Source organism: Montipora capricornis, chromosome 2, assembly GCF_036669925.1.
Source record: "Montipora capricornis isolate CH-2021 chromosome 2, ASM3666992v2, whole genome shotgun sequence".
NCBI lineage: Eukaryota > Metazoa > Cnidaria > Anthozoa > Scleractinia > Acroporidae > Montipora > Montipora capricornis.
The window spans coordinates 1,796,471-1,808,175 of NC_090884.1; the positions used below are offsets into that span (position 1 = coordinate 1,796,471).

At 40.6% G+C, this 11,705-nt stretch overlaps 1 protein-coding gene across 4 annotated transcripts; it reads right to left on the reverse strand.

Moving 5' to 3' along the window:
- Nucleotides 1-2,293: 2,293 nt before the first annotated feature.
- Nucleotides 2,294-11,660, reverse strand: LOC138038401 (leucine-rich repeat-containing protein 28-like). Of its 4 annotated transcripts, none has more exons than XM_068884253.1 (9): nucleotides 11,263-11,660; nucleotides 11,148-11,185; nucleotides 9,767-9,804; nucleotides 9,445-9,519; nucleotides 7,997-8,203; nucleotides 7,232-7,349; nucleotides 6,909-6,949; nucleotides 6,729-6,827; nucleotides 2,294-4,753 (listed from the first exon to the last, which is right to left on the reverse strand). In XM_068884253.1, the coding sequence occupies exons 1-9, from the start codon at nucleotides 11,419-11,421 to the stop codon at nucleotides 4,476-4,478; spliced, it is 1,053 nt and encodes a 350-aa protein (XP_068740354.1). In that variant the 5' UTR covers nucleotides 11,422-11,660; the 3' UTR covers nucleotides 2,294-4,475. The 4 variants fall into 4 exon arrangements, with proteins under 4 accessions (XP_068740354.1, XP_068740353.1, XP_068740355.1 ...); XM_068884252.1 differs by having other exon boundaries at nucleotides 9,382-9,519; XM_068884254.1 differs by lacking the exon at nucleotides 6,729-6,827 and having other exon boundaries at nucleotides 9,382-9,519; nucleotides 11,263-11,656.
- Between the last annotated feature and the right edge of the window lie 45 nt (nucleotides 11,661-11,705).

Genomic DNA, 11,705 nt, shown 5'->3' on the forward strand with positions numbered 1-11,705 from the left:
ATCACTTTTTTTGCGGTTCAGCGTTCTCGCCCATGCGCAGCCTGTACCAAAATGGCTGATAACGTTAACACAAATTGATGATTGTTATGATTGCATGGTTCGTCCGCCATTTTCCTCACTGACAAGTAGTCACCAGCCCTTTCAACCCAGCGAAAGGGAACTGACCCGGGTCAGCAGAGAATTACCCAACCCTCACCCAGCCCGGGCTCATGTAAACGTAATATTCGACGCTGAACTGACCCGGGTCGGTGTCCAACCCGGGCTCGTGTAAAGAGGCCCTTAGGGGGCAGTTGAGCTGTTACCAGCAGGTCTCGAAGGTTAGGAGAGCGTCTGAAAGCCACAACAGGTAGATGTAGGAAAGCATTTTTCCGGCGGTTAGAAGAAAGAAGTAGATCGTAGTGATTTTTTATTACATTGAAGATGGAAGGAAGTGATGGATTATAGGTCGTTATGAAAGGTATGCGTTCAGGTTTATCTGTTTAGGTTGTAGGGTATGTATGCGGGGAATTATGGTCTGTGGCGCGTTGTATTTGTTTAGCAACAAAGTCGCGTTTGTAACCTCGTTTCAGAAATAATGCAGCTTTGCCCCTTAAAGTGGTCCACGTGATGGTTTTGTTCTTAGGTAGTCTGGCTGCACGTGGAGAAGTCAGTTGATTTAAACTTCTCCCTTGTTAGTGACGATGATTTAACACTGTATGCGATTTTGTCGAATTTCACTTTTTGAGTCGGGAAAGCAATGTGTTTTGTCGTGTACTGCAATAGTTATGGAGTTGCAGCTTCGAATCACTTTGGAAAAATGGTCTCTTTCACAACTTAGGCTCGATACCCGCCGCTCACTCGAGTTCGGGTATCCGCGGCCTCCCCGAGAAGAGACGGGCTGGACGCGTGAGCGATAGGTTGTGTCTGTGACGTCAATTCAAATATAATTTATGCGAAGTTAATAGTTGCGGGGAAATAGCATTAGAGGCTCTGTCAAAGCGACATGGCTAAAAAGTAGCGACAGTACTTAAAGTGAAATCGCCACAAACGACATCCTTTCTTTAAATTTCCGACAGCAACGGTCACAGCAACGTGGATTCAGACAAGCGACAAGCGACATTCCCCCCCCCCCCCCCTCCTTTCCTGGCAGGGCCTCATTAGACATTCCAAAACACTCATTTAACAAATCAGTTATTACATAACTTTGCTTAAAACGTCTGTGCGAAGTTTCCAGATGATGAGAGCTTGATTTTGGGGTTAAATGAGTTATGTGAGTTTGAATTCAACCGGTGAATCATCAGCAAAATCTTCGGTCGCTTCAGCTCTCAGTCGCGCTCATCGGTCCCCTCGTTCTGCCACCCGGCAATAAAGTCAGCAGTAATTTCAATTGGATTTGAAAGCCGTATTTTGACCTTAGCGCCAACTGGAAAATCAGTGAAGTTTCTGAACTCAGGCGGTGGAAAACGACACAATCCCCATTCTCCAGCTTCTCGAACACTTTTCGTTGTCGAAATCGTGGATGTTTCCTACCTTAAAAGCACTGTAAACCTCGAACCGGCCGGGTCAAAGAATACCTTTGCAGCCAAAAAATATAATTTATGCCAGACCGATTTGTGCAGGCGAGTTTCTGATTGGCGGAGATTAACAATGGCTCACCTCATGCGTCCAGCCAAATTGTCCAGCCGTGATTTCGGGAGTGAACGCTGGCTCATTTCCCGAAACCACTCTTGTTAGGTCTTTTGCCAAACCTTTTTTTTTTACTATAAGCGCATTCCTTGTACGCAACGTGTAGTCATTTCCCTAAGCCTAGTAAAAGCATTAGCATTAGTGTTTTAAACTCTACGTTATTCTATATATGTTACCTTTTTGTCGTAAGCTACGGGAACGATTGTGAATGTAAGATGCACTGCCTGTTACGAGTGGTCGCATCGTTTTAGTCTGAGAGGGTATGTAATCTTCTACATTACATTGGTCTTCGCCACGGACCGAGAATCAGCAGAAAAGGGCACAGCAGGGAAAACGTATCACTTGCTCATTTTACCTGGACGTGCTATGAGGTGAAACAACTTGGGATGTCAAAGTCCAATTACTTATTCTTGTTTCTTGCATCACTCATTTGAAAGCTAAATCATCTGTCATTCTCTCTTTTTTTGGATTGCTTCCGTTACGAACTTTCGCCAACACACAGCACTTAAGATCATATTCTTAGCATCAACTCCGTTTATCACTTTTGAAACGGTAGATGTTGGCCATTTGTTGAATATTAAAGATAGCGCTTGGGTTGATAATTGATTATTCTCCAACCATACCGGAATTTTTGAGGCTAAAACGCCTTTGATTTTTATCAAATTCCTTAATTTCCCTTTTGTTTGAAAACGTCAATTCGTGTTTAGTAATCGTAAAACAATACAGAACAATGTGACGCAATGAAATGGAAAAGGAAACATGAGTCACAAACGACGCTATCCGTTTCAAATCAAAACTATTTACTAGCCTCCCTTCAAATAGCTTGTCTGTTTTCTTTTTATACAAAATGAGTCGTGATTCGTCCCACGTCCTCTCCAGAAAGTTGAAGAACTATAGCAAACAGTCATCGTGTAAACTTTGCCAGAGGGAAGCAGACAATAACAGTGTCAAGATACTCGACTGTTTACATGAATTTTGCGACGCGTGTCTTAAGAAGTTCCTTGTTGAAAGCTCTTTGATCTGTCCAGAATGTGGAAAGAGTATGTCTCTTGGTGAACAAGGGATCAATGGTATGCCATCTAATGCGTTCTTTGATCAAGTTAAGGACATCAAAGATTGTAGTCAGTGGATACAACAGCGAAGAGAAGCTTTCTGTTGGGAAACATAAAACAAGTTGAACCCGCCTCCACAAGTTGGTACCGTAAGAAACGGCTTATAAACAGTTTGCTGTTTGCTTTGGATGCTATGTCAAGACAAAGGAACTAGAAATTTGACAACGCTCAAGGAAAGCGTGCCATGATTTGCTTTTAGTAGGAATCCACTTTAACGAAGAATGAAGCTACTGTAGCACTGACAAGAGGTCAGCGCTTCAAGGTGAAGTCAAGCGCGACAAAGACACTCATTTTTGATGCACAAATAGAAAACTATGCGAATCGTACATAATTGCTTCGCTGGTTTTCTCTTTTACATTCATTTTGTAATATATATTAGTTGTATTATTATTAGTTGTCAGGCATACTTAAGCCCCCACAATTTTCTCTTTTCGCTGACCTGCCTGCCTATCGGCTTCAAAAGAACAATGCATCTTTCTCCTGTAAATTCTCTCTCTCAACATGCTGCATATATTACAATACCCTGCGGCGGCGTTCTTTGAAGAACGAGAGTCACAATACAACAGATGTTGGATCGACTGTTGGATCATAGCTTCACTTGAGATGTCATTCTCATGCAAACAAAGTGACTGGGTATTTCTCAGTTATAAAGGTTCTTCTTTTCACAGATAAGTGGCCTTGAGGATTTAATTAAATCCTTATGTGAAGACACTGACGCCTGCTAGCGTTTTCCGAGGGTATGCTATAAATACAATTGCCGAGGCACCGTAACTCCTCGCTCGATTTTGTTTTGCGTATTTTTCCCTCCGTTTTAACAACGAATTAAGGTAACTTTTTTGCATGGAAGGAGTCCAACATACCGTGGAAGGCGTGACTCTCTATCTGACCATATTAAGGCCCAACCTCGTTCCCAGGGTCTCTCTTCTCTGCAGAGAAGAGAGACCTTGGGAACGAGGTTGATTAAGGTCAGATGGTCCAGGTGCGCCATCACAGAGCTGATACGAAAAGAAAGAAGAAAACAGGAAATCGAAAACCCGAAAGTCTTTCATAATATTTAACCCCTGTAACCCTGTCTTTCGTTTTCCCCCCTTTTCCTCGAATTGGCGGCTTTAGGTCTCGTAGGAAGCACAAGTTATCTCCCCCCTTAACTAACGTCATAGACCAACACCGAGAAACTAAAATGGCATTCGTAAGTGATTCAAACACCCACCGACACACAGTTTCTTTCTTCATCAGGCATCATGATCAGCCAATAAGAAGTAACACTCAACCACAGTTTGCCCGCGTTTGGTGTATGTTACAATAATTTCCTTTTTCGTGCTTCATAAGAATTTTAACCAGGTCAAGAACTGGGATGTGATTCTCTCTCTATGTCACTGCGTCCCCAAAAAGTTGGCAGTGCTGCCGCTTATTTTTCCTTTGGAAGATCGCGCTTTTGCATGCCATGCAAAACCGGAAATCAGACGCCCTGATGAGCTCCTGGCGGAAATTGAGTGCACCCTCAATTGATAGCGGACTTGCTGTGAACTGCCCACGATGTCTGAGCTAGTCTCAAAGGCCCCCGTACCTTCATACACATCGAGTCTTTCCGTGCAGAGTAGACAAGATTCATGTCTTACAGCATCGAGAAAAGCGAACTAATAAACCTACTTAGTTCGCGATAGTTCAAGTATCAAGACAAAGTTAAACTTCGTGCATTTAGTCAGGCGAATCGCGCCTGCTACACACTTGATCTAAGCAGATCTTGGAGCAACAACAAAAATAAAACAACCATCGTGTATCGCGCACTCTCAGTAGGTTGGTCGAATTTGGTTGGACGATTCGCAATGCTGTGTCAGCGCTTTCTTTCAGATGGAACGCCGCTGTGAAGTAAGGACTGTCGCATACAAAACAGTGCCCAGTGGGTGTGGTGAGGAGCTTGGCCATGTGACTGGGAAGATGAAGAATCGACAGGCTCTGGTCAGAGAGTGACTTGACTAAAAAGCGCAATAAAAGGCCGGTCAATAAAAGGCAGGTCTACTAAATTGCAATATGATTTTCAGCATATAAGAAATTTCCTGTATTTGAAAGACAAGAGGTGAAAGTTGAAGAGAAAACTGAGGTTGGATAAGCAACTTTAGAGCGATTCTAGAATACCTGGCCATTTTTTCACGGCATAAAACTGTTGATCCCGCACTCCCGCAGTCGTAAACTGAGTGGAATTCAGCGAGTGTATAGCTACTGCTCCCACAGTTCCACACTCTCGTAGTCGAAAGCTAAGTGGAATTCAGTGGGTATACAGCCAGTGCTAACGCAGTCCCTGTGTTCATTCGGGAGCGATTATTTTAGAACGAGTAATAATCGAGTATTAATCAATGAGTTCTTTTGTGTTGGGTTCGTTCGGGCGCAACTCTTTTAGAAGGAGTAATAATCGTGTGTTACTGTGGCCTTCTGTGTTGTGTTCGTTATTAGGGGTCGTCTTTGCTCGGGCGCAAACAATCGTATAATCGGAAGAATTGGAAAATAAAAATCGTTGTAATCAGAACAATAGATGACTGCGAGAGAAGCTTTTTAAGTTCCAGATTTTATTGGCCGGGTATTCTAGAATTAGCAGTTGGGAGAAAACCTGGAAAAATCCAGGCTTGAACGGTATTCGAACTACGCATGACCCGCAGTGACCATGTGTTTGCGCTGCACCTTCTCATACAGCTAACCAACCAACCCAATCTCTACCTCTAATCCTAGAGTGGTTTTCAATTGAATGTCGAAAGTAATTAGCGAATTGCTTTGGTTTTTGCATTACTTCACTTAGTGATTGGTTCAAAGTTGTCGCACCACTTTCTCAACCAATCACAAGTGAAACCAAAAGCAATTGTGACTCGCGCGTGCACTTTTTCCCGCGCTTTCTGTCGGTTACGTGTAGTTACTTCTAGTTTTGATTGGTTGACTGGATTGCCTCCGTCCTTTTTGATTGGCCAAAGTAACTACTTTGGCTTTGATTTTACGACACTCGATTGAAACTTGCTCTAATTTGCTGTGAATTTACTATTGTCGTTAATTTAGAAAACTGAAAACTTGATATGGATTATGGGGAAATGGTCATATGTATTTTAAACGAAAAGCCAAAGAAGCAAGCAGTTCGGAGACGGCTAATTCCGAGTTTAAGTTATATTTCGTAGGAGGTGATTGAAATGATTTTTAGCATATGAAATTAAATGTACTACCTTTGAAAGGCTTGTAACAACAACAAAATCGATGTAAAGATGAAAACTCATTCCAGTTCAGGAAACACGAAGCCTGCGTAGCTGACGGTATGGTTGGCGCTAGAGGCAAATTAACTAGCGGCGAAGCCGGGAGAATGGGTAGGACTCTCCTCCCCATTCTCCGCGCGGCTTATGCCTCTTGCGCCAACAATCTGACAACGCTTTTGAGATGCGGACGGCAACCGGAAGAGAAAATTTAGCGTGCCTGGACAGTGGTGTCTCCCAGATTTTTATATTAATCATCTCTAATGGAGAAAAGATACTTAGCAATGTAAATGTGGAAAACAGCTCACTTCCGGTTGCCGTCCGCGTCTCAAAAACGGGCGTACTTAAGCTTCCTAAGATTCCCTTCCCCATTTCATTCTTTGGCTCGCAATTTACTTACATCCCCTTCCTCGGCAGAGTCTGTTCCAAAGCCAAGAAATATTCTACCCTACTTACTACCAAGCTTCCCTAAAACGGTGGGGTTAGAGAGTTTTTTTGTCAGAATTGGCTTGACCTCATTGGAATACTATTCACCTACCCTGTCTTAAGGTCTTAAATGGTCTATTTACCATTTAGGTAGCCATGAAAGACAAGCAAGATGAATGCAACTATTTAATAACCTTCTGGTGGTAGCTCTAGATGTAGCTTCTCCTGCAGTAGGCCTCAAACACAGAGGGACTAATTATAAGATTTAGTCCTGTCATTTAGCAGATTCATCTCTTACCTAGAGGGTAGATTGCTCTGAAGCACAATTCTATCAGAGGGGGAATGCTATTGGTTGTTTTGTCAAGAGTATATGTCAAACTTAGAACTTCCTGTAATTCTGTTGAGAGAAGAGTCATAATGAGTTTTTCATGAAATGAGAAGATAGAAATGTTAAAACAACGAAAAAAAAACCACTTACCACATGCATCTTTTTCTTGCCTGTGAAGCAATGCACTGGGGCTGTATATAACGAAAAGAAAATATTGAAAGGTAATGCTAACCGTTAGGCCCAATGTTAGCATTATTAAAGTTTTGGGTTGTTTCAGCTTTGGTGACCTGACAGTGACCTGCAACTCTAACCCACAACCTGCAGTTTACACCCTCCACACAAACAGGAGGGTGTGGAGTCAAGTGTTTTTCAAGGGCACACACTCAGAACAGAAATTGGTCTGTGATGTCATGTCACAATTGACTAAATTTAAAACAATAGAGGCAATAAAGAGTGCTAAGGATTGTGCGCACCTGATGCTTAAACCAAGAACTGTCAAATGCTCCATTCTTAGAATCGTTGCTGGCAAAACATGAAGTTCAGTGTTGTGATCAAGTATGAATGATTCAAGAGACAAAAGTTTATCCACATCTGATGAAATACAAGGAAGCAACAAAGGGTGAGATATCTTTGTGACTGGAAAGGCAGGAAAGAGGACAAGGGACAGAAAGACCGAATATATGTGCTTGTTAAAAAATTTAATTTAGGTAAAGGGTAAAAGTAATGTAACAAAATTATTTGACTAAACAGCTTCATATTTCTTTACCACCGAATTGTAGGCGGTAAAAATTGTCCACATAACTGGTGATATCATCAGTAACATGCATTTTTTTGCAATCCTGCAGCACATGAAAAAGAAATGGTGGTGAAAGGGAGGGACTTATTTTGCTTCAAAAAGTTAATTTAAAATAAAACAGAAAATTAATGTTGGCAAAATGTTCCCCTTCTCTTTAACACTTCTTCCTTAGTTTTTTTTGCTTGTGTTTCAACTTCCACTTTGCCTAAAATTCTTTCCTTGTTTGCCCAATAATTAGCATATCAAGACTTTGAAATGCCTGTGTAGCAGGCTAGGGGGTTACAAACATCATATGGCATCTAAAAGAAATACAAAATTAATGCTGCAGCAGTATGGTTGCACTCCTAGGGAACCTATTTTTAAGAATGTCTCATGGCAATAATGATTTCACTTGCAAAAACATAGTTACTGTAGTGTATCATAGTAATCTGGAGGTAGATACCTTGAGGTATGGATCTTAGTTTATTTCTACTTGCAGAAATTTCAACCAGTCCTTGATGCTGTATTAACTGATGAGGAATCTTCTCAATGTAATTACCATCAAACGAGAGAATCTTAAGAGATTTGCAGTGACAAAGTTGCCAAGGTAACCATTCAAGCATGTTATTCATGACATTAAGATCCCTCAGATTGGTCAGATTTTCCATTTCTAAGAAAATAAACAAATTTAAGCACATGTTTAACAATTGCCAAGGCATAAAATCAATGGAAAAATCCTAAAACAGGTCTTCAACAAGTTGTCTTGCAAGTCTAAAATTCATTTTAAAAGAAACATGAGCCATCATCTTTTCTCTACTTGATTCGTTTTTCCCAGTGCAATACAATACAATATAACACAATACAAGAATAATTATTGTTACTTTATTTCCTCTTGACATCGATACTTAATTTAGTTACAAACGTTTTATAGTTGGCAATGATGTTTCTATTGTATTTAAGTAAAAGTGTTTGAGCAGGAAATTGTTCTGGTCTTTAACTACATACGTAATTTGTGTGGAAAAAGGATGTTTTGAATTTTCTCTTAAGTAAAGTTAAACATCTTTGGTAACAAGTTTATGGAAGACTATGCTTTCCTGTGCAAATGGCATTGTTACAGTTCACAATCTTACACATCAAGTATGATCTACAGGTGCCCCCAGAAAAGACACTTATTAACCCATTGACTCCTGAACCCACCTCCCCGCCCCCCCCCCCCCCCCATCCTCCCATTGACAAGTAAAGTTGTCTGCATTAGACAGAGTAACATCTATTAAGCCTCACTCCCAGGGGTCCACTAAAGAAGGGTTTGTGAATGTCTCACACCAGCGTCATGATTACACAGACCAAGTTACTAATTGTTATTGTTGACTCCTTATCAGCTTCCAGGTGATCTGGTGACATAATTTGGAGGACTGGGAAGAAAAATTTTAACACCGTATCCCACAACCGTGCAGAGTTTCCATCGCCAAAACTCAACAGATCATTCCATGTCTCCCACATTTCCTGGTACTGAATGAACATTCAAGTACAACCAGCGAGATCTAACCTTGCCTCTGCCATGTTGAATTTGGAAATAACATGCAAGGCCATGCCTGGTTGTGGGATACAGCGTTATAATTTTCTCCCCAGTCCTCCGAATTACGTCACCAGATCACCTGGTTAAATTTGAGAAGGTAACCATTAGCAAACATCAATAGGCACACCTTTAGTTTTTGTCATAGGGGGAGGGGGGGAGGGGTTTGAATCCCACAACCATCAGCACGGAACCTTAACAGAACAACAGTTTTCATGGAACCCAGGAAAATACTAAAAAATGATTAGCCTTTTTTTCTTTAACAAGATTGTTACCTTTGGGCAAAAATACCAACTCATTGTTGGCCACATGCAATGAAACAAGTGAGTGCAGATTACCAATGGCAGGAGGTAGTTTCTTTAGAAGGTTGTTGCAAACATCAAGCTTTTCAAGAAAACGAAGATTTCCGATACCTAAGATGAGAATAACAAAGGCCAAATTACTGTAATCTTGAAAACTCTAACAAATGTGTCAGAATGTAAACAGAATAATTGCACTCTCTTCAATATTAATATAAGCCAGCTCAACTCACAAAAATAAAATGTTTTGGTAGAGCTGCTATCTCAAACCCTACCTTTTGACACAAATAGGAGACATGGCATGACAAAAGCTGTTTCTATCATTAAAAAGTGAACTGTATTTATTTACAGGTGTACTTACCGTCTGGTAACTTGTTGAGGTTATTGGAGTGTAAGTACCTATGTACAACATAAGTAACACTCGATTATTTTGTCTGTGTGCCCAATTAGTCGGCACCCTTCTGGGATAGCAAGCTAATAGTACCTGAGACATGTTAATAAAGTTGATGATGATGATGATTCCTATTTGCAGAATGGACTGAGTGTACACTCTGTCTTTTTTTTTTATAAGAACCTTTTTTGTAAGAACGTTGAGGCTGAGATTAATCAAAATTTTAAGAAAGTATTTAAGAACATTCCTCAGGCTGAGAGTCGAGTTGTATTTTAAAGGAAAAGATAAAATAAAGGTAACTAAACGTAATTAACCCAAATATGTACTTAAGGGCATATTTTCAACCAATTTGTGGAATGGGCCTGAATTTATTGAGTGACTGCCCCGCCCACTTCTGTTAAACATTTTGAATTCCTTTCACACGGTGTGAGCAGCAGCCAGCTTCGCCGTCAAGGTGTACTGGAACAACTACAACAATGGAATTATACATAATAACCCAAGTTATTCATGGATTTTGATTGGTTCTTGCCTATGATCTATTAGAGGACAGACGCACGATTGATGTCACCATCAGCTTTTATGCGAATAAAGTTTAATTCTTTATTATATAAAACAAATAGATTCCATGTTGCCGTGGGTCTGTTCAGTAATAGATCACAGAAGACGTCAAAATGTGGTAAGAACATCAGTGACACACTCGGCTATCGCCTCGTGTGCCACTTTCTTGTTCCTACCACATTTGGACGTCATCTGTGATCTATTACTGAACAGACGCACGGCAACATGGAATCTATTTGTTAAATACATTTTCAAATCATGAGTCCTGAGGGAAAACAGATAAAATTGTTCTTGTCCAGTGAAGAGGTTCAAGTGCAACCATGGACTCTGTGTTACTTTGATTGTAAGAAAGGTTCTCTGACCTCAAAAGTAGCATCGAACACAACACCATCTCAAGTCTGAAGAGTTTGAGCTATTACGGGCGAAAGTGGGTGGGGCACTGACTCAGTAGTTCAGGCCTGTTCCAAAGATTGATTTCATAGCAACAGTTGTTTTCTTATTGCATGATACACATCTCAGTTTGTAAAACAAGCACTTGTTTTTTAATAATCGTTCCAAAATAACTTCAACACCATCAAAGTCGTCTGGTGAAACAAATTCAGATGTAAATTTAAGAACACTTCGGAACATTCTCAGCCTCACATTCGAGACACCTGGAAAAAACAGTGTATAACATATGCCATTAAAAGTTAAATTAACGCACGAACGGGAAATATTCTCACCCATTCCGATTCGGGAGAGATAATAAATCCCCTGGGGAGTAGTGAGAGAAGTGAATAACCTGTCTACTTACAGCTCAACTAGACTTGAAAGTCTCCCAATATCTGCTGGCTAAAATAAAAAAGAACAATAAATTTGTTGAGCTATTCTTCAATCAAAAATTTCGGAAGCAAAATGAAGCTCCCTACCAATTTCTTTAGGACATTTCGCTTCAAATACAGCCTCTGTATCTTTGACAACTCCAAAAGTTCTTTTGGTAACTCACTCAGTTGTCGATAATTTAAGTAAAGGTTTGTGTGACCCTGAGATCGAGCTTCCAAGATCTCATCATACACGGAAGAGCACATAAATGACCAATTACGAAATCAAAATTACGGGGAGTCTTCCTTTTCGTCATAACGTCGTAAACTCGCGGGCTCAGAAAATGTTAGGCGCCCAGCTCATTCTCGAATTTCCAGTATTTGTTTGGATTTCCACCAGGCATTCCAGTTTCTGAAAATGATCTCTTAAAAACAAAAATTTGTACCATTTCGATGAAGAAATTTTAAATGCAAGCAACATTGTGGGGATCCGGATTGCAATCAGTATTGGGCCCCAGTCTCTTAGGTTCTTTGTATCTTTTAGAGCGCCT

What these genes read in the sequence shown, in the direction of transcription:
- LOC138038401 (XM_068884252.1), bottom strand. Translation starts at nt 11,421, where the DNA reads ATGTGCTCTTCCGTGTATGATGAGATCTTGGAAGCTCGATCTCAGGGT. An exon ending in CTTTCAAGTCTAGTTGAGCT is followed by an intron (nt 9,805 to 11,147) that starts GTAAGTAGACAG and finishes TGTTGTACATAG; the next exon opens with GTACTTACACTCCAATAACC. An exon ending in CCTCAACAAGTTACCAGACG is followed by an intron (nt 9,520 to 9,766) that starts GTAAGTACACCT and finishes TTCTCATCTTAG; the next exon opens with GTATCGGAAATCTTCGTTTT.